Genomic DNA, 23483 nt, shown 5'->3' on the forward strand with positions numbered 1-23483 from the left:
CTATAGTCCATGGGGTCGCAAAGAGTTGGACACGACTGAGCAACTTCACTTTCTTTTCACAAATAATTTAATACATGTGTGACGGTAACCAGAGAACCCACCAACCTTATCCTCTTAAAAAACTGCACATTGAAGACACGAGATAAATATCAGCTGTGGCCTCACACTAGAACCAGGTTCCTCATGATATAGCACAAAGGAGCTATTAGGTTGGGTCTAAAACTGTGGCTTCAACAAGTGGTGATGTTGGACATTTGCTGCCGCCCCCTGCCAGGGACTTACAGTGTCTTTGGCGGAAGGGAGAGGCAGCCTCTGGCATCTGTGGGTAGAGACCAGGGATGCTGCTAAACATCTTGACCAGAAACCCCTTGATGTCATGACACTGGGGACTTCTAGTGTTGGGAGATTTCAGTATCACTTTCCAATGAATTACAATAAAAGAAAAAGGCACAATGATAATCACTTTAAAAAAAAAGAAAAAAGAAAACAATGTTTATTAGGATATTCTGGGGCAGGGGAGATGGTTGAAGGGACTCCGTACGTACATTCTGCAATGCTTGAGCAATATGCTAACAGAAAATTCAAATATCACAAAGCTACTTCCAAAAGTCCAAAGAACAAAAGGTGTACTTCTGCATGGAGATGGTCTTGCGTGGGTGGTGGTGATAAAGCAAGGCGCCAAATGTATGAGGAAGCTGCGTGGGAAGGACCCCAGGAGAACATCCAGGCTCCTCAGGAAGCACATACATGAGATGATGAAATAAACACGTTATCTTCTACATGTGAAAAACTCAGGAAACACACAATGTGAAAAGGAGACCAGAAAGAAAGCTGCTCATCCATACCCTCTTCTAACCGGGGGCTTCCGCAGGGCTCATTCTACCCCTCAACCCAGCTCTGATGAGGCTGGGTATCTGAACCCCTCTCCCAGGACAGAATTTTAAAATGATCCTAAAACCCAGAATCCTTCCGTTAACTTGCGTGAAATAGAACTAACATAACTGAGATGTACCCTCCGGTTAAGAGTAAAAATGCAACACCATTCAAAAGACACAGCAAAACAGCCCCACTTCCTACAGCTCACAGGGCTTCTCAGCAGGAGCTGGATTAAACAAGAGAAAATAATTTCAATATCAAGGGGAAATGCACAGAGGATGAGAAAACTCTTTAAAGCAAACTCCGGTTTAAAAAGTGTTTGCCCACCTCCCTTGGGGGAGAGAAGGGAGAAAAAGAGAAAAGACAGATAATTAGGAGAACTCTAAGGCCCTGGATTTCAGGTTTCTGAAACCACTCCCTCAACCCTCTGAGGACAATCAGCTCTTTCTGAATCCAGAAAAACACATCAGGAATGTCTGATTACCAGAAGACCACAGCCAAATCAGGCAGGCAATCTGTGATTTGGTTCTATCGTTTCCATTCTCTTTTTCTCCCCCCACATTTTAGAAATGCCTTCAGCTAAAGCTAAAAAATACAAAACCAAATTCTAGACCAATCACGCTTTGCACACCAGGAAGATAAAGCTGGATCACCCAGCCCTGCAGCACTTGTGACACAGAAATAGAATGGGAGCTTTATAGATGGCGCTTTAAGTGCCGCTGGGCCCAGAGAGCCCAGAGTACTTTCACCTGGACCCATGCAGACATCCTGCCAGCCTGGTGACAGGTGGCAGGCTTTTATTGACTTCTAACAGCCTTACACCCAGGGCATCCACTGGGTGTTCTGATTTCTCATTCTGCTCTTCGCTAGTTCTAAGATTTGTGTTTGGCGGACAGCTCTGGGGTCTCCCATTCCCACCGCACCATGGTTGATGCCTGGCAGCTGGGACTTCCACTGGCCTGTGGATCCGGCCATGCTCCGTGCTCACAGTCCCTGGAGGCTCAGAGGGGTTGACTCCACTGGATTTTCCATGTGGCCTTTTGGGTACAGGCTGAGGGTGGATATATCTGCCTTCTTCATAATGGGTGGGTTGTAGACATGTGGACTGAGACTTACCTCTTACAGACTGAGTCTGAGGAACAGCTTTATGGACTATCTACAAAGACAATTCAGATTCTCCAAGAGATATCAGAGTGAAAGATTATGCCAATCTGGAAATGATGGTTGTTCCCTGAAGCGGCTGTCAGAGGGCCTTGTATTCTCAACTTAGCTTTGGCTCCAAATGATGGTTCATTCAAGCACAGTAGATGTTCCACACACAAGCTGAATTGTTCAGCACCTGAGTTCGCGTCTCAGGACGCTGGCAGAGGCTGCATCCCTGGGGTTGGTCAAAACTGGCGGAATGGTCCATCTTTCTTGCCAGCATCCTGCACTTGAGGCAAGGTTAAAACATCAGCAGACTCACTGGCTGATTTCCCACGAAGTCCACCCCATGTGGAGTCCTGTCCTTCCCTTCCAGTGACGCTGGCCCATCTCCCTCAGCTTTTCCTGGGGACAAATGCTAGGTTTTCATCTCTCAGCAGAAAATGCAGCAGACAGATTGAGAGTCACTTTGACTCTAATGTTTTCTCTCACCCTTTCTCCCAGGTCACCCTCAATAGCTTCAGGAGGATACCCTGCCGCATCTCCATGGCTGCAAGAGGATGTTAAATGGTCCAGTCTTGACTACTCTATTAGAGGAAATCCTTTGACATCCTGAAGTTTTTCATTTACCCAGCAGTGTTTCACTTCCTACTATGGGTCATAGCTTCTGCTAGGGAGGCCCGTAAGGTGAACAGAAAAAAATGTTAGAAAGAAGGAGGTGATGGTCTATGGCCAATCCCTTGGCATTTCCTGCAAAATGAAAAACGGGGATGGGTAAGAAAGCTGGGCCTGGGATGAAGAGAAAAAAATCGGAGAAAACCTTCTATTGATGCTGGTGCTGGGTCTGGCAGCTGCCCTTGAGCAAAAATAAACTCCCCGTGGCAGTGGGACAAGATGCTGAAACGGGCACCTGGCAGCAGCAGATCGCCGAAGTCGCAGCTGTGCTGGTCAAATGAGCCTGGAGTCCTCAGGGGGCTGGGAGCGCCATGGCTGTGAGCAGGCTGCGTTCTCTGCAGGCAGTTTATTGAAACAGGGCTTGCGTGCCTTCCCCACCCCTCCGGGCTGGGTCTCAGAGCAATCAGAAGTGCAGGTGGTGCAGCCTGCTGAAGGAGCCGGGCTATCTCCGGGAGGGAGGAGAAGCTCGACAAAGAGCTCTGGGAGCCACAAAGGGATGCAGCTGACAAGACAATCCCAGAGTTCAGAAGAGGGAGCTCCGGGAGAGGGTTGGCTGGATGAACTTTCTACTCCGGGATTAGCATCATCTTCAAATCGCCTGGCTCCTCAGAGAGACTTCTCCAGCTTCAAAAAGCCAGGGTTACGTGTGGAACCAGCATCTGACTGAACAGGAATTAATTTGGGTAGGACTAAATTTAGAATGATTACAATGAAGAACTGATAGGAAGGGACTCTGTTAATTACTTGGGCAATAAGTAACAAGGGTGGGGACTGGGGTTATCAATAATCAGTATGCAAGAAAAGGGAATCAGCTGGTATCTTAAATTAATGACTCTTGGGCAATGAGGTGTCTCATTGAATACATCCCAGGATGGAGGCAGTGGCCAAATGCACAGATTTAAGGCCTCTGCAATGAGAATGAAGTTTAGAGGTATAGTCGTCTTGAAAATCCTAGACAACAGATTTCAAACAAATGGTCACTTGAGAATAAAAGCTGTGTCAAAGTCAAGAAGTATCAGATAAACACACGAGATGCTTATCTTAGGGAGGAGAGCTTACATAGCTTGTAAGGGTGTCTAATGAAATTCCCAGCTGTTTTGTTGTTTCAGAATTTCTAAAAAGGAATTTCTTCCTCTGTCCTCGAGATATTAGCTCTGGCTTGCTTTCTGCAAAGGCACTGTATCTAATTCAGGGAACTCTGGCTGTTTGGTTGGGACAAGTTTCCTATTGGGATCAGATGGCATGCTCCATTCAGCCATAGCAGCGGCACCTTGATCTTTGCTCCATCTCTTCAAACCCTCCAGGCTCAGGGCAGACAGGCCCTTTGGCCAACATCACGTTCAGGCCGTTGATAACTCACTCTTGTGTGTTGTCATTGCTTTGGGGTCGTTCTTGAAACGGTGGGTCTGACATGGTCTCATTTGTTTAATCAAAGAGCAGGAGCAACAAAGATCAGGGGTGTATGAATCCAAGAGATCACGGACAGTTTGAAAGAGAATGAAAAACTGTGCGTTCATTTAAACAGGCATTTTCTGGCCCTGCAGTTTATTGACTTAAATAAGTCGTGCATGCCTGACTACATGAATGAAAACTTATTTTCCAAAAGACAGCTCCTTGGAGGCCACTATTTTGTAAATAATAACAACAGAAATACATGTTAGCTGGATTCTAAGAAAAGAATTTGCTAATTATATAAACTCCCACTGCTCTTACATCTCTTTTCCCAAGCACTTAACACTGATTCAGAAATGCTTCCGCTCCTCCACTTCCCCAGCTCAGCAGATGGAGTGCTTGGGAGTGTCTGATTTAGACTACAAAGGGCAGGTGGGGGATGGGGATACAGCTGGAGACAACCCATCCTTGGAGCATGTGCAGGATAGGAACAATCTTAATATAGACCAGATCAAAGGCCACAGCAGCTCTGGAGGAGCCGTGGCCTATATTTGATGAGCTTGAAGACACAGCGTCTAAAACATTTCTTACTACAGGATTAAGAATTATTAAAAAAAAATTTTTTTTTTCTACATGGAAACAACATTCCTATCACACTTTGGATACATACAGTTTGCTATACTTAAATGAAAAATAATCTATGTCATTCTCAACTTACACTTCTTCTACTAGAGCCTTGGAAAAAATCAAATATGGAAAAATAAATATTCGGGTGGCATTCTGAATTTCCTCTCTTTATTGTGCCCTTCTTCCTTCATGTGCTCTATTTTAAACGCTCCAACACCCCCAACACTTACTCCAGCACCTCTTGGTCAAAGATACTCAATATCTCAAGTGGACTCTATGTGCTTCTAATCGGTTTCACAATCTTGCTTTTTATTTTTCCCCCTTCTCTGAAAGGAGTGGGACATGGCTAGACTTGATTTGGGGGCCATTCGTCTCCATGCATTTAAGTTACTATTTTATGTTTTGCCAAAATCAACTACGAGATGCTTTCTGCAACAGGCCCAAACCTCAGCAAACAGTCCTTGGATTTTGGTGGCACCTTCAATGCAGGGCAGTGAAGGACAGGAAGTAGTGAATCATTTTTTGGTTTTAGTGCTGCCAAAGGAAGCCAGAGAAGATAAAAGGTTTGGCCTGCTCCAGTACTGGGGCAAATGATCGAGTTTCTGGGTCACCATGTTAAACTGAGATCACCCCAAATGGCATAAACACTTGCTTGGCATGATTTTTCTTGTTTTGGCCACACTGAGAAGCAGGTGGGATCTTAGTCCCCCGACCAGGGATCAAACCCACACTCCATGCAAAGGAAATGTAGAGTCCTAACCACTGGACCACCAGGAAAGTCCTGGCATGGGTTTTTGAGAATCTCTCTAATGAGTTGTCATGGAACATCCTTCCCCCTGTTTATCGGTAATTTATTTTCAGGCTGACGATTTGGTAACTCTCATGTGCTTCTATCTCTGAAGAAAAATGCGATCTACGTTGGTGAAAGATGAGGCTGTTTACAATTTAATTTATGTGTTGCACATCCACGCATTCTTCACTGAAGGCTACCCTTGTTAGCTCTGGTAACTTCCATTTCCTCTTTGGTCATCTGAAGCTAATTAGAGATGCTGTTTATTACAGAAGTAATCAATAGCTTTCTACAGTAGATTACATAGAATCAGACCTCTATGCAATTAGTCCAATGTAGATACACAGATACCTTAATTAAAACAAAATATGCTCTGAAGAGATATGTTTTCACAGATGACTGGAATTCCAAGTATTTCAACACATTTAATGTGTTTATTCAAAGTACGAGTCTTTATGAAACCTTTCACTAATCGAATTTGTTTGATGAATTTCCCTTGAAAACATTTTGAAGTGAAAAAACTCGGTACTTAGTATTATACATTTATGTTTATTAACATTTGGATATAAATGTACTTCAAACACCAACAGAGCTAAAAGACTATGCCTTCATCTTGGGTTTAACAGATTTCCCGCCCTAGTAACTGGATTAATTCTTACAAGGCAAACATCCGTGGGCAAAGGGAATCAGGATGAAATGGGCACTGTGGGTTTCCTCCTCCATCCACTCCACTGATGTCGGAAGAAAGCCGACTTTTCGGACACTCTATTGGGTGGAATTTCCTCGCCTCTGTTCAGTTGCAAAGAAACGTGGCTACTAGCACTCGATCCTTGTAGATTTCAAATCTCACCATTTCAACCAGACTTCAGAAGTGCACTTTCGGGGCTATTCACTGAAGGAAGAGAATGATGGAAGAGACGTGCAGTTAACAAGTCAGATGCCTTATATCCAGAGTCCCTGTTCTGTGTCTCTGGGCCAACTTATCTCCATGGACCTAATGGTGACTGTGACTCTCTTGATCCCCCAAACTTTTTTTCTTTTTCGCAGAGTTAGTCACAGTCTATCACGGAGGACACAGAGCACAGTGCAAGCAGATATCTGATGACTTCAGACCAAACTGATCCATGGAGCAGCCAAGCCATCACAGCTGAAAGTCAAGACAATCCTTAGGGAAAGAGCTGTGTACCCTGGGCACGGATCTGCTTCAGAAGACAGGGCAGCACATCCTGTCTCCTATCCCAGTCAAAGCTGCCACTGTCAGGTAACGTGAAAACCAAGGTCCTGGTTCGTGTCAACTGGCAACGGTGCCATTTGTAGAGTTTGTAGAACATTGACGAGTAGCCACCAGTTCTCCCACAGGTATGCACGCTTGTGTTTCCAGAAATGATAAAAGACAATGCCTGGCCTCTCTGTTTCCTGCTGCCTGTCCACAGTAACATGATGCAGAGCTTTCTGCTAAAGCATGAGGCTCCTCAGAGTCTGCTGTTGAAGACCTGTCTTCGAGAAGTCAACATCGAAGCTAATGCTACTTATGAGAGGAAAACAAGCTCCATGTATTTTGTATTAAACCACCGGTAAAAAAAAATGAAGACAATATCATTACTTTCAAAATATAGAAAGTCAATAGTTGAAATCATTTAGTAGTAAAATTTTTTTCTACATATAACCTCATACATGTAAAGATTATTAGAATGATGCTTCAGCTATATTTCACTCTTGTTAATGTAAGGGCTTCTCACTCAAGTAAGGCTTTGGAGACTGTCTCAATGCTCAAGGTTCTGTGAAGTCTCACACGACTCTCATTCTCTATTTTGACTAGGAGACAGACACTACAATGAATGTGGCAGGTGTTTTTTTTTGTTTTCGTAGGAGAGTGCAGAGCTGTTTACTGTACATAAACATTAGCGTGGAAAACGCTAGTACATATAGAAAGAACACTGGTACAAGCTTGTTTGCACAAAGTCCATCAAGATTGTCATGATGAGAATCTTCGCTTTGTGCCAAAAAAAGTTTGGCTTCCACGTACCACTGCCGTGGTAGGGTCATGCCATCAGAAAGCAAACCTACTCCATGAGATATAGAAGATTCTTTAGGAATACCGACTCCTTCTCTAGCTAGTCAAGACCAGAGTGAAACTGTTAAAAATCATCATCCTTATCAGGAGCTTGAAAGCCAAGGCTCCAGTCCGCTTTACAGCGGACAACAACAACAACATCAACAACAAACCATCTCTTCACAATCCAGCATGCCCCAAAGCCTTCTGAGTGTGGAATGTAGCACTGAATCGGGGGATCCCACAAAAGCCTTAAGGATCACAAGAAGCTTTCTTAGAAAAAAAAAAAAGAAAGAAAGAAAGAAAAAAGTTCCAGTTGGATGAAACTGTTTTAGCAGTGTCTCCACTGAGCTCCTAAAACTGGAATTTTGGATATACAAGAGGACAGGAAACAGATAACTTGGTTTTTGTCTTTTCATATGTCCATGTGGTTCTGTAAATGCAGCTACGATGCTTCGGCCAAAGATAAAGACAATAGGGTGGACAGGGCAGTTACCACCAGGGCCAGCAGTGGGCTCAGACCGCAGCTTGGAGGAGCAGCCATTGATTTTGTGGTTATGTGGCTGGAAGCCCCAGCGAGACCATCCTTTTCATAATCACGCTGTAAGAAAGAATGTTTTCATTATCACCCACTGCATGTGTTTGTTCTATCACCGCATATTTTAGCCGCACTCTTTCTCTCTCTGATCCCCGCCCCCAACTAGCTATACGGTTTACCAAAGCCAACTCAAGATTTTTACCCCTGCTCCTAAGGTCACCCATCAACTGTGCAACATGGAACCATCCTCCCTTTGGGTATCACTGACTGAGAAGGGATGCTCGCCCTCTCTATCATGAAGGAGGGCAGGAAGAATCATCTCAGGAAGCCTGCTCATATAGAGATGGGTCACAAATCGCATTGGAGCCTGGCCGTAGCCTTTCTCTCCACTGGCTGGTTCAACCCTGGACTTTACAGATGGAGGATCTTGCCCTGCTTGTCAGTCAGAGTCCCAGCCAGGACCCAGGCTCCTGAACTCTCAGTCAGCACAGCTGTTCTTCCCCAGGGTGGATTCCTTCACCCCCATCCCTAGGACCTGCTCAGTCCCAGAAAACTGCATCTCGCCATGATGAGCTCTAACTGTAAACTGGGGAGGGTAACGTGGCCCGCATTGGCTACTTCTGGGTCACTGTGAAAGTCAAAGGAGCAGTCTAGGGGACATCTGATAAGCAGCGAGAGGTGTTCTGTATCTTCTCTGTGCCAGCTGAACTCATGTGACTGTGATCACAGAGGCTCTCACGATACCAGGGCAATGGTATCTGTGCTGGTCCAGTTCTGAGATGAGGATCCCACACTTGGCGCTGCTTTGTACACCAGCATCTGCACCTGGCTCCAAAGGCAGAGGGACACCAAAGGAGACTTGGATTTTTTTCTGGGCCTGAAACCTTGTTGTCTTTGAGCCCTTTCACGTCATACTCTGTTCCAGGGACCCGAAGGCTCTGTTTCTAGATGCATGGAGACTCAGAAAGAAACAACTTACATCAGAAAGACAGAGGTGGGTACTGCCTGATATGTTGGATTTCAGCTTCTGTGCCTGGGAAAAGACAAACACACATAATTATTTGTACATACTATGGAAGAGCTGGAGAAGGGAATGGCAACCCACTGCAGCATTTTTGCCTGGAAAATCCCATGGACAGAGGAGCCTGGCAGGCCACAGTCCATGGGGTCACAAAGAGATGGACACGACTGAGCAACTAAACCATTATGGAAGAGTAGTTATTGATGATCAACAGTATAAGACCGTGTCACTGTTAGAAATATGTGAGTCACAACTGTGAGCCCATACACAATTAAAATTTTTCTACTAATCCCATAAATAAAGAGATAACAGGTAAAGAAAATTTTAATGACATTTTCTTTAACTCAATATATGACCATTTCAACATGTAACCAGTATAAAAGATGATTTATGAGATACTTTTCTACATTCTTTAAACTTTCATACTAAGTCTTCAAAATTTGGTGTGAAAAAAAAAAATTGGTGTGTTGGACAAAATACACCTGAGTTTGTATCTGCCCCCTCTCAAAGCCACTGCACAGATTAAAAAAAAAAAAAAGTTTTAAAGTCATTTACAATCTGTACTCATTTATAGTTCTGAATATTAATGTTTATGAAGTGCCTTCTAGGTAAAAATGTAATAAAAATTCTCATTCATCAGTAATATAGAGATAGGTCTTCCCGAATCTTGTGTATTTGTTCATTTGTTTATTAGTTGTTCCAGTCCACAAACACTTACTGAAAAATTTTCCAGGGTTTGGCATACAGTGATATGACAAAAAGGATGTGGTCCTGGGCTCCTGGGCCTGCCTTCTGGTGGGTAAACCACTCAGCGCTGGGGGGGCTCAGGCACAGGGCAGGGACCCTTTGACAGATCCCTTCCAAGAACCGTGAAGGGTATCACAGACCCCAGATCTATCCATCTTAAAACTGCTTCCTGGGCAGTTATAAGTTCCTAAGCTGTGAGGGCTTTAAGCTCCCTATTTTCTCACAAATGGAACAAGTTTCCACTGGGTTTCTACCTGAGAAATTGAGTTAGAGGAAAAACTCCATTGCTCAATTATAATAAAAACTGCTGACCCAATACAGCTCTCCTGTTTTATAAAGGAAAACAAATTAGAGAGCAGAGACGTTAAGTGACTTATTCAGGGTCACAGAGTGATCCAAGTTGTAGTCGATATTTAGAATACAGGCCTCTGAAACTTCTGAATGGAACCGTGCTCTTTCCTGCCTTCCAGTGTTTCTCCCAGACGTACTAGCGTGCTTGACTCTTCATGCGCTACTTGCCCCCCAAATCCACTCAAAGAAACCCTCCTACACCCCCTCCCCCTGAAACCAGGAGCCCTTTGGTAGCAACAGACAGAGAGTTTGTTTGCCAACAGGATGGCCCTGGTTAAGCATCACACCTGAATCTAGGAGCATCTGGGCAACCAGCTCTATGGGGATGCACTGGCAGGCTACCTGCTGCAGGACAACGTTCGCAACTTGTTGAAGACGTGCTAGGCTGAGATCATGGTATAGTCACACAAGGAGTAATTTATTGACCATAATGCTACTTGGCAGGCATCATAATCTTTACCTATATTTGCATATGCCAGCTGCGAATATGAAATCGAAACCTTTAAACAGGCATCAAGAAAAAGACACTGTGAAGCACCCCTGGGCTGTTCAAAGGTCACTAAATGTTACATATAAGAAGATCAGAGGGCAAATCAGAAGAGGGATGGAGCCTTCCTCAAAAGCCTACTTTTAATCTATATGAATAGCAAATCTGGTCCACTGCATTGTAACCTATAGAGAATAATACGTAGAACTTTGCACATTTTATTTCTGCTCAAAACTGGAATTGTGCCAGACGCCAAAATGGCCCTAAAACATCACATTCTGTCTTCTCTTTTCTAGGTGGTAATCTACAAAAGACATAAAACCTTGCTAAGTACCTTTGCAGAAGTAAGAAGTTCACTAAGACACCCAACTCTTTGCAACACTATATACTGTAGCCTGCTGGCGAGGCGTCTCTGTCCATGGGGTTCTCCAAGCAAGAATACTGGAGTGGGTTGTCAATTTCTACTCCAGGGAATCTTCCCAACACAGGAATCAAACCCACGTCTCCAGTATCTATCTGCATTGGCAGGCAGGTTCTTTACCACTAGTGCCACCTGCTGCTACTGCTACTGCTGCTAAGTCGCTTCAGTTGTGTCCGACTCTGTGTGACCCCATAGATGGCAGCCCACCAGGCTCCGCCATCCCTGGGATTCTCCAGGCAAGAACACTGGAGTGGGTTGTCATTACCTTCTCCACCTGGGAAGCGCCTAATCTGTAAGAGACATAAAGCCCTGCCAAGGGCCTTTGCAAAACTAAGAAGTTCACTAAAACATGCAGAGAAGGCAGCCTGACTTGTCTGAGACACATTAATCCTTCAATTTGCTTCTGTGCTATTGCCACAGTTAAGCCACACCTCTGTGTCCTAGACTGCAGTGGCCCTCAAGAGATCCAAGGGCTGGTTGGGCTTCCCTCCTATTTTGTTCTATATGATTAGCAACAGCCTGCACTGTTTTTCTCTTTGCACCATCTAAGAGACTCACTGGCTACACTTCAAAGTCACTTTAGGAACCTGCTGAGGTATTAGAAAAAATGCCCATCTATATTACGTGATTGTAAAGCGGCTACCACCAACGGAGTTTAAAAGGTCTTTGCGCTGTGCTATGCTTAGTTGCTCAGTCGTGTCCGACTCTTTGCAACCCTGTTGCTACTTTAACTAATTTTCTTAACTGGACTCTGCATTGACACAGGTAAATTCTGGTCCTCAACTAGTCACTGAGAGTTCAACTGTGTACAGGATTACAGTTGTACAACTGGGTAGACATGCCCTGGTCTAAATTCCTAGGCTCTTTCTTTCTGTCTGAGAATGGTTGGGATGACTGGTCAAATCACATAGGAAAAATACACGGAGACCAACTCCAAGCCTGTGAAGGCTCTGGGCTCTTCTTCCTCGCAAGGTGGGCCTCCTGTTGGCCTCTGTCTAAAGCAAATAGTCAACTTCTGGCCTTGTCTCCCTGCAGCCCGATGGCTTCATTAAAGCTAGAGGCAGTGACTTCAAGCTCATCTGGCTTCAAGAACTATTCTGTGGGGAGAACTGGATGAACTGCTGAGGGAAAGTAACCATGTGCCACCAGGCTTTTGCAGAGTCTCTGAGAAAATGCCTTCTCTCCTGTCAAACCCATGACCAATCCACAGAGGCACTCAGCACCCCAGAAGCTTAGCAGTCCACATACGCCGGCTTCTAAATACTCTGCTTATATAGTGAGTTGACACTGCTTCCCATCGAGAGGTTGGGGGAGCCTGGAAACCCTCACAGCCTCAGAGCCAGGGCAGAGCAGACCCTGAGTTCCACCAGAACCTCATGAGAACCACAGTAAGATCTGTGATGTGATTAGGAGGCAGAAGGAAGATAACACCTGCATAAACGAATCAGATTGCACACAGACATGAGATCTTTCAAAATCCCACACCAAACGTGGGCTGGAGGGCCAGTGGTCTGCTGCTTGGACTCAATGGTGTCAGCTGGGTGTCCAATGCCTCTAAGGGTTCATAAGCTGCAGGTGGAGGGGCAGAGCCTGGGAATTTATACCTGTGCATGTACTAGCAGCTTGCATGCTTGTAAGTCCTGTATTCATTCTGAATCCCTCCTGTGACCACCAAGGGTCAGATATCTCCTCTACGCATATCCAGAGCCCACTTAAGAAAATCCAGCTATTGAAGTCCGTTGTAGAAGCCTGAGCAATCTGTTACTTCCACCATGAAATTAAAAGACACTTGCCCCTTGGAAGGAAAGCTATGACAAATCTAGATAGCATATTAAAAAGCAGAGACATCACTTTGCCGACAAAGGTCAGTATAGTCAAAGCTTTTTCCAGTAGTCATGTATGAATGTGACAGTTGGGATCATAAATAAGGCTGAGCACTGAAAAATTGATGCTTTCAAATTGTGGTGCTGGAGAAGACTCTTGAAAGTCCCTTGGACTTTGAGGAGATCAAACCAGTCAATCCTAAAGGCAACTGACCCTGAATATTCATTGGAAGAACTGATGCTGAAGCTCCAATACTTTGGCTACCTGAAGAAAAGAGCCCACTCATTGGAAAAGACTCTAATGCTGGGAAAGATTGAAGGCAAAAGGATAAGGGGGTGGCAGAGGATGAGATTACTAGATAGCATCAGCAACTCAATAAACAGGAGTCTGAGCAAACTCAGGGAGACAATGGAGGACAGAGGAGCCTGGCCTGCTGCAGTCCACGGGGCCGCAGAGTTGGACATGACTTAGCAACTGAACAACAATGGCAACAATCCTGAGTGCTTTTTAAAACATCAGCTATCACTGTCTTACTAGTCAGGTCTGATCAATGCAAACAGATACAATGACAGTGTTAAATTACACTTTTAACTATTACAAAGATTATTTACATATTTTGAACATGGCCTCAGTTGATGAAAATTGGGACAGTCCCAGGAAAACTGAAAACAAAGCAAACCAACAAAAACTTCTGAGACCTTGGAAAGTACAAAGAAGGTAGAAGAAACTGGAAGAGCATCATTTCCAAGTCCCAAATTGATAGAAGCAGGAGTGTAATAATGGAACGCGTCCCATCTGCCAAGCCCTGCTTATTAAGAAGACAGGGGACTTCCCTAGTGGTCCAGTGGTTGAGAGTCAGGGGTCGCCGTTCTATCCCTGGTCTGGGAACTAGGATCCCATATGTTGTGTGAAGCAGTCAAAAGGAAGAAAGAAAGAAAGACAGATAGGCAGGGGCCCAACATAGAGCCTGACTAGCTAGATCTATCTAGACACCAAACCATGCAGTTTGTGGCTTTAAAATATGATATCTTTCTCTTTAAAAAAAAAGGGGGGAGGGATACAAAGGAAGAGAATGGATTTCAGTTTTTCTAAAAGTCAATTTTAACCACAGTTCCAGCATGTTGAAAAATGAATTATTTAATCTCTTTTATGAAAGAGGGTTTCCTATCACCTAATTCATAGTTATGTGGTTATGGGAGAAGCCTCCAACTTGGGGAAATCAACACCACCAAAACAAGGTTTTTATTTTGAGACAGTGAATAGGCTGCTAGAGAAACCCATCCACAAACCAGTAGCTTTTCTCTCTTTCTGGAACTTGGTCTTTAGGCTCTTCACAACTCTTGTCCCTCCAACAGTCTTATAAAACTGTCACTGGCAGTTATCCCCAAGTCCAGGCACGTCACATAATAGAATTTCCATGTCACTGTAATTGCTGCCAGACTCCGTCAGTCCCTGGCACTAGAGGGTTAATAAATGCATTAGATGCTATTAATCTCTGTTACCTGGAGTCAGACCATGACTCTCCTGCTTTTTAACCCTGTGATTAGCATTTGGAAAGCCTGCCTGGTGCCGACTGCTTTCCTGTACAGAATGCTCAGACATACATAGAGTCCAGAACTCTTGGTCAAGCTAACTCATCAGGCACCGCGTGCTCCACGCATTCTGGCCACAGTGGGCTCTCCCAGAGCCTCGAGTGGGATCAGGCTTTGGAGTTGCACACTTGCTCTGTTTACAGAACTGAAGACTTAATACCATACCCACTTGCAGCTTGGCTTTTGCTGCCCCAGGACTCCATTTCTATAGAGAAGCCAGTGTTTAATCTCAGGTTCTTAGGCAGCTGTCAGCCAGCAGGGTATGGAACATTTCTCTACTCTCCTCCATGTATAAGAAAAGCCAGTTTCTGCTCTACCTCCAGAAAATAAAACTGGAGGAAGTTGCTCAATCCAATAGCAACAGATTGCCCAGGCTGCAGCCAAATGGTCATAATTAATGATGCTTCTGGTTCTTTTCTCCCTTGCTTTACTGATTAGAGAGATTTGCTATATTAAGAACCTGTTTGCTTAATGACAGAATACAAGCAATAAACAGAGAAATACACAGACTGTAAAATGCAATCAACTTTGCTCTCCAGCACTCACTAAGTACCAAGCTGTATCTATCACACTTGTCAATACCAGTTTATCAGCATACGAGCCTCTTCTGCAGCACAAATTGGACCGTTGCTAGGGAAAACCATCGCATGAGTTCTTTCTGAAATAGTCCAGAACTCAAAGCCACTTCTCAGTTTAAATCTGCACATTTTATATTTTCTCATAAGACAAAAGCCTAAGAAGGCTGTGTACCTAATTTGAAGGATAACAGAGCAATCAGTTATTACTTTCTCATTTTTCACACTGCATTTTAACAAAATGGATTCACCCTATTATAGACATTTATGGGTACACTTTACTATGTAACAATTCTGTATGTGCACTTGACACATATTTGCCCAAATTAATTTCTACACACACAAAGAAGGCAGAAAAAAGAAGTGGATCTGAGCAAAGTAACGGTCATGTGCCCAGCTGCACACTTTTCAGCTTTTCAGATTTTCCCTGTTGACTTTGGGAGAGGCAGGAGATGTTTTATTTCTGGTCAGGTCACAAGCAGTTGGCCAGCCTTTCTAAAATCCCTGTCCCTGTGTTTTGAAACTCACCTTCCAGGTGATTTGCTTTTGCTACGAACTTAGTAGCAACCGCTTGCAACCACTGGTCTGAATAATGTGTAGTCAAGTCAGCGTGTAAAACAAGTGGACACATAAATAAGGTCTGCTCTGAGCCCCTGGGTTTGGGTGTTTGTCTTTCAGAGCCTATGTTTAGCTGTTTGCTCCAAGCCGACTTCTGCCAGCCCCACGGGCTGGGAAGGGGCGGAGGGTCTGTGAGGAGGGTACGAATGAGATGGGAGTGAAATAATTCTTGGGCAGCTTTCCTACCACGTCTCGTCTACCTACTCCCTCCAAGACACTGTGTCTGCATATTACCTGAACCTCAGCCAAACGGCTTTCATTATATTAAGCTCTAAGAAGACCTTATAAAGATGTTTCACTCAGTACAGTTTTCGGAAGGCTTATTGGGTGCCAAGTTTAGTTAGTCTGGCAGGCTCTGGGCAGGTTGAGGCCGGTCATAAGAAGGGGGTGGGGAGAAGACTGGAGGCCTGAAGGCGTACTTCCTCACCCCAAGAATGCATAGGCTCAGATCCCATTTGGGCTGTTTAGACAAGGCCTCCAACAACCAGAGTGCAGTAAACTTAAATGAGGCCAGATTGCGTGTGTGTGTGTGTGTGTGTGTGTGTTAGCCTTGAAGGTGATGTGGATTCATGTTCTAGAGTCTAGAAGGTCTTGGATTCTTGGTACCTGTGGGTTGTTCCAAGTGTAACATGGCAACTTAGGTTGAGTTTACGACCAAGCCTGAGGAACTTCCCTGGTGGTCCAATGGTGAAGACTTTGCCTTGTGATGCAGGGGGTGCAGGTTCAATCCCTGTTGGCATCAGTGGCAAAGAACACGCCTGCCAATGCAGGAGATATAAGAGATGTGGGTTCAATCCCTGGGTCGGGAAAATCACCTGGAGGAGAGCATGGCAACCCACTCCAGTGTTCTTGCCTGGAGGAGCCTGGCGGGCTACAGTCCACAGGGTCGCCAAGAGTCGGACACGACTGAAGCGACTTAACATGCATGGCCAAGCCTAGAGCAGAAACTTTCTAACTTGACAGCACTGGGGGCTGGGCCCTTGGTTATTTGAGAAATTAAGTTAAAGAGCAAAATCACTAAATCATTTTAAAATTACACATTTGTATCCATTTTTTTAAATTTAGAAACTCCTCTTTTAAAATCACTGTGATAAGAACACTTCACATGAGATTTACCCTCTTAAATTTTTAAGTACAACACAGCACTGTTATGGGCAGGCATGAGGTTAAACAGCAGATCTCTAGAACTTACTCATCTTGCATAACTGACCCTGCATCACTGCTGAACATCTCCTCATGTTCCCCTCCCTCAGCCCCTGGAAACACAAATTCTCTTCTTTGCTTCCATGAGTTTGGCTATTTTAAATACCACATGAGACTGGAATCATGTAGTATTTGTCCCTGTGATGGGGATGTTTCACTTATCATGAGGTCCTCCAGATTTGTTCACATCATTGCATATTGCAGAATCTTATCCTTTTTCAAGGCCAAGTAATATTCCATTGCCTATATTGTATCAAACATTTTAATTCAAAAATGGAATGTCATCCATTGACTGATTTTTGGATACATAATCAAAGCCACTTTGAAAAGTTTTTTAAAGAAAGAGTTTGCTGACTGGAATTCCCTGGCTTACGTTCTGCCTAAGCTATACCTATTATTTACAATCTACAACATCCAGTTTTCATTTCTTTAAAACAGGAATGACTTTTGTTTGATACCCACCAGGGAATCTCAGTGCACAATTTCCATTTACTTAAAATTTTTTTTTCAGTCTTTTATTGTTGGTTGGCCTACACCTAATCCAAAGCCATTTTTCAATGCAAGGGGAATTCAAACTACACTGTAGTCAGCTTATTTAATTAAAATAGGTAAGCAAAATACCAAGTACAACGGCACCTAAAGGTTTGAGAACAAACGATCCTGAATCTTTCAAGCTTGCATCTCCACTGGAGAAAGCAAGGGGCCCAGGTGAGCAGGAGAGAGGCCCCTAGTGTGGGGCATTCAGCCTGCCTTGGGCATCGGATGTTTACAGGGGAATGGAGAAGAGGATGGCTTATGTGGTGAACTGGTTAAATGTGGGTCAGTTAAAACTTCTAGAACTGACTGAGAAATCTAAATTGAATGATTTAGAACTCACTCCTGGTACAGCTTGATTGATATGGTATGCTATAAAGAACACAGGTTAGGAAGGTCCTGTCCTGGCTTTTCAACCATCATCTATAATTATAATAACTGCACCCTGCTGCCCACTTCACAGAGTTGTGAGAATCAAACGTGATACTCGTGTTGGAAGTGCTTTTAAAAATCCAAGTTGCTGTTGATGATCTCTGAGCTCTTCTCTGGTCCCTATGCTGAGTGTTCTCGGATTCAGGCAGGGGTGGGGAAAATGCAAAAGCTTCAGCTAATTTGCCTTGTGAACGTGATACTGAATAGAACTGGCTCGTGATCTTCTGTGTTTCCTCGGATTTAAAAATGAATGCGATGAAAGAGATACAGCCCTGTAAGATATATCAACAGTCCTCCATTAGCTAAGCAGTCCCTCGGGCTGGCCTGTCAGTCTCCCGCACACCATAAAAGGATGTCTGCAGCCTGGCGCTTGTAATTTAACACTAATGGCAGGATGGCAAGTAGCGCTGTGTGCAGACACTGTCTACAGCAGGGAGCTTAACGTGGCACTCAGCCTGGCCTTTCTTCTTTCCCTAACTTCACTGGATCATCTTACATCTATTTCGCTTTCCCCCAAGTTGGGGCAAACAGAGGTTGCCAACTACATCAGAGAACCGTGTGTTTTCATTCATGCTTAACTTGCTTGATTAGTAAAATATTCAGACAAGAAGCAATTATGAGCTGCATTTTAGAAAATTAGGCCCAATTAACAGGAAGATTATGCCAAACATTGCTTGAAACAGACGTTTTGGTTTGGGGGTGGGGGAGGAGCTTTGTAGAGCCAATATTCAGTGATCATGGTGTAACAGTGACTGAGGGGAAAGCCCTAAAAGGAAGAATTTGTTTTCTCAAATGTGCATTCAGAAATGCAAGTGTGCAGAGAGCAGCAGAAAAGATTCATCGTGGTCCCTGATGAGAAGTGCATAAAGCCGATCTCATCAGACACGCGCCCTCATCACCATCAGATAATATTTATTAAGCCTCTCATTCTCCTGTGCATTTATGTGCAGCTGAGAGTGTCCCTGTAATGGTTCTGTGACTTATGGTGGCAACTAAGGTTTGATATAAAACACCCAGGTCTGGAGACAGAACGGACCCTGGGCTTTTGTTCACTTGCTGGATGGCAAGATAGAGCCATCCAGCTCTATCTTGTTTCTTGCAGCAAGAAACAAAGTAAGGGCAAAAAACTGAAAAACTTGAAAAAAAAAAACAAATCGTGATTTTAGTAGCCAGAGAAAAATATTCTAGAAAATAGAGGAAAACCAAGCGGACTGATAATGACTGTGATGATCATGACCGCTACTCTTAAGAACCTCCATTGATAATGATTCCATCCACATGTTACTGAATGCCCTCCAAGAACTCAAATGATTTTCTGAGGGGGGCATTCCCCTTTGGTACAGATCAGGACACAGGGGTTTCAGAGAGGTTGGGACCTGCCCAAGTTTCCACAGCTCTGAGTGGCTGTCCTGAGATTTGAATCTCTTTGATTTCAGTCTCTTCTAATGTAAAACTCATGCATATTAATTCCATGCCAGACAGGGTGAACTGAAGTTTTAAGTTGCTCACTTGTGTCTGACTCTTTGCAAACCCATGGACTGTAGCCTGCCAGGCTCCTCTGTCCACAGGATATCCCGGGCAAGAATACTGGAGAGGGTTGCCATTTTCTCCTCTAGCAGATCTTCCCCACCCAGGGATCGAACCCAGGTCTCTGCATTGCAGGCAGCTTATTTACTGTCTGAGCCACCAGGGTACACATTACCTATTATCACCCATAATCCTTAGATCAACCCTTAGAATAATAAGGGTAAGATGCCTGGGGTCACACAGCCACCATGGACAGAGCCAGCTGAGGCAGCCTAGAATCAACCCAAAGGGTCAGAGGTCAAGCCAGGCCCGGTGGATTTTGCTCCCCCAAGAGCTCCCAGAGGTGAGCATCTGTCCCTGTAGCCAAGGGGCAGGCAAGGGATAGCTGCCCTGGGGGAAAATTCTGCGATGTCGTCTCAGTACCCACCACCCTGAGCTCAGTCTCTAGCCTTATTCATGATGTGACTGGGCCTCAAACAGGAGGGACGCAGGGGAGGGGAACCCTTCATTGACCCTCCCCTCAAGAGAACCAGAGCCAGTTTCCTCCCACAAGTGAGCTGCACAGCTCAAACACAAGGCACAGTCTATTATTCAGGGAAGCACCGTTGGTTAGAAGTCCAAAGGATAAAAGGTCAGTAGGGGATACAAGAAATTGGATTTATTTATAGTATGTGATCTAAGTGTGCTCAGAGGTATTCTTGTAGGTTCCCCAGAACAAGAGAACATATTTATAGCCAAGATGGTGCAGACGTCCTATTCCTTTTTATTAAGCATGTTTATTACCCAGCAATTGGGTTAAGCAATTGTCCAACTGCTGAATTACTATCCCTCTGATGGGCCGGGCTCACTGCCCTCTGGACCACAGGTGCGGGTGGCCTGATGGCTTTTCCCAGAATGCACTGAGGGGGCCTACTCTTCCCCTCCCCATCCTTAGGTGGTTATCCTCCCTTTTTGAGAAAAGTAGCAAAATAAATAAATAAATAAAAAGTTTAGGAGAACACATCATAAATGGGTGATCATATGAAATTATTTCAACTTGAGACCCACTTCCACAGGGTCCACACCCTGTACAATGCCCACGTTCATTTCCCAGATTCTTTTCGGATAAAAGTCACTGAATGGTCCCTCCGTAGAGGTTCCTCCTGTCTCATGGTCAGCACAGATGAACCAAGAGGATAAAATAATGATATAAACAGTTACTGTGCTGGAGGCTCAGTTACTATGCTTAAGAATTTTAATTTGCTTAATTATCACAACCCTCCCAGGTGGTCTGCACATTTCCTCCATATTACAGACGATGAATCCAAGGACTGAGGAGCTGAAACTACTGTCTGCTACAGTCCACAGGAAGGCCCGATTTTATTGTAGCAAGAGGTCTGGTCCTTCAGTATTTTCTACTTCGAAGCACATGGCCTCTTTTTCCTAAAAACGCAATTTTGAGAAACAACCGTGCCACTCTTGATATACTGTCTACATGATCCCTTGTCCAGCATCGGCACGGTCAAGGCTCGAGGTACATTACCTGAAAGTGAACTTGGTTTTGGAGAAAAACAAATGATGGCATTGCCTTGACTCTCCGAAGGAATCCAGAATTACTAAGTGATACCCTCCCCTGATATAACATAGGGGTTGTCGAGTGCTGCGGTGGGGAATAAGTGCAGACAGCAGCTGAAGCCTGGAGCACATGCCTGTCCCTGGGCAGCAAGAATGCCCTTCAGCTGTGGCATCAATGCTGAGACGACCCTGACCCGTCAAAAGATATCCAAATGCCATTGGATAATGGACAGCCTTATGTTGCTCCTAAGCAACACCAAATTTCAAATAGAAATTCTCTGGAGCTGACTAAGAAGGGTGTATCGTCTAGAGCAGGGCTTCCCTGGTGGCTCATTGGTAAAGAATCTGCCTGCTAACGCAGGAGATGCGGGTTTGATCCCTGAGTCAGGAAAAGTCCCTGGAGAAGGAAATGGCAACCCCACTCCAGTATTCTTGCCTGGGAAATCCCATGGACAGAGAAGCCTGGTGGGCTATAGTCCATGGGGTTGCAAAAGAGTTGAACATGACTCGGGGACTAACCAACAACAACAATCAACTAGAGCCCTGAGTATGAGATAGAAAAGGAGATAAGGCTGCATCATTTCCAGGTGATGCGGGAGATGGGCTGCAGTCACTGTGGATGACCACTCCCCTTTTTACTTCTCCGGTGGGCAGTTCAGAGTCAGCTTCCCCACTGTTCACAGAACAGACAAGGCTGCTTATAGCAGAGTAGAAACAGGCTGTGGGCGCCAAGTCCTCAGATTGCATCTCAGAGAGAAAGGATTCCAGCCACACAGGGCTTCTGATTGATACCATTTCTCTGTAACAGAAACAGGGCTCTGAGCCAGAGCTCCACCCCCCTCACAACCCTGGAGAAACACGCTGCACCCAAGGATGCTGGGACTGTATTCCCAAGGTATGCTCTGCATGCTCCATTGGTTACCGGGTTTGGGTACCTGGCCCAGGACCTCTTAACTACTTTAGTAGTGGGACGATATACCCTGGAAAACCCCAGAAATACAATAACACGAACTATAAATTCCAATGATAACATGACACAAGGCCTTCTCCCTGATATCATATGCCAACACTTTTATTATGTGTAATGAGGAAATCAATCCTGAATATTCACTGGAAAGACTGATGCTGACGCTGAAGCTCCAATACTTTGGCCACCTGATGTGAAGAGCCGATGCACTAGAAATGACCATGTTGTCAGGAAAGACTGAGGACAGGAGGAGAAGGAGGCGGCAGAGGATGAGACGGTTGGATGGCATCATCGACTCAATAGACATGCGTCTGAGTGAACTCCAGGAGATAGTGAAGGACAGGGAAGCCTGGTGTGCCAAAGTCCACGGGGTTGCAAAGAGTCGGACAGACTGAGCGACGGGAACAACCACAATAGTGTCCAATTGTATGATCATGAGGGCTTCCCTGGTGGCTCAGACGGTAAAGAATCTGCCTGCAATGTGGGAGATGTGGGTTCGATCCCTGGTTTGGGAAGATCCCCTGGAGGAGGGCATGGTGGGCTACAGTCGATGGGGTCACAAAGAGTTGGACATGACTGAGCAACTAAGCACAGCAGAGCAATGTAATAATGTGGGGCTCCCCATGTTGCCACTTACACCACAGAATGGTGAAGTAGGGGGTTATCTGGAGGCATTTATACAAGACTTAGAAGAGTTCTTAACTTCTTAGAGTTAAGAGTTGGGGTTGAAGTGGTGAGATCAAGGGGCTATTTGTAAAATGCAGAATGTTAAGAGAAAGCCAATTCACTCCCTATTCCTACTGAAACTTTACTGGCCTGGCTGCCATTCACCCCGTGGGGGCCACAGGCTTATTCCAGCTCTAGGAGATTAGGGATTTAAGAGGGAAAAGGGGGAAAATTATAACTCAGAGACACTGTACTCTGTGCGCTTAATTTGCAGGGCTTTGCGGCTGAGAAAAATAGATGTCGCGATCTGCCTTTGTTGAGAAGGTGACATCTGGGTTCATTAAAGGTGTACAATAGATTTGGATAAGGGCTATTTTTCTCAGTCATTAAATTGGTTTTTAGGAACTTTACACTCTCCTTCATTTGAACAATTATTAAACTATAAAATAGAATTGCACAATTGCTAAAATTGTAATCTGAAATTTTACAGCCAGCTATAAAATGCTATATTATTAAACTATACTGAAGATGCTCAAGCCCATTACAACTTTTTAAATGAATTATAAAACCCTTTACTGCTGATAAAATAATCTTAAATTACAGTATTGTGGATTCCAACAATATGTTGAACTGAAGTCAGCTACCATGCAAATATGCCAATCACAAAGAAATCATTACTTGAATTAAGTTTGCAGAAGCCCAAAATCTGATAGCATTGGATTCAGCAAGGCAGACAACACCTGATGTTTGTAGGCTTCTCGGGAGAGCTGGTCCCCTAGGGAGGTGCCTTTCCTCTCGCCATATTCCTTCAACCACAGAACCACCAACAGTCAGAGCCTCTCATGTTCAAAGGCTGCACAGGGGACACTT

At 44.6% G+C, this 23483-nt stretch overlaps 1 protein-coding gene across 1 annotated transcript in view; it reads right to left on the reverse strand.

Annotated features, from left to right (window-relative positions):
* Positions 1 to 7989: 7989 nt before the first annotated feature.
* GFRA1 (GDNF family receptor alpha 1) overlaps positions 7990 to 23483 on the reverse strand; it is a 226991-nt gene continuing 211497 nt past the window's right edge. The window contains exons 9-10 of the mRNA XM_052660880.1: positions 9074 to 9127; positions 7990 to 8157 (exon numbers count right to left, since the gene is read on the reverse strand). Of these exons, the coding sequence (XP_052516840.1) occupies positions 8002 to 8157; positions 9074 to 9127 (210 nt within the window). The 3' untranslated portion in view covers positions 7990 to 8001. The remainder of the gene's footprint in view (positions 8158 to 9073; positions 9128 to 23483) is intronic.

This window comes from Budorcas taxicolor, chromosome 23 (genome assembly GCF_023091745.1).
Source record: "Budorcas taxicolor isolate Tak-1 chromosome 23, Takin1.1, whole genome shotgun sequence".
Lineage (NCBI taxonomy): Eukaryota > Metazoa > Chordata > Mammalia > Artiodactyla > Bovidae > Budorcas > Budorcas taxicolor.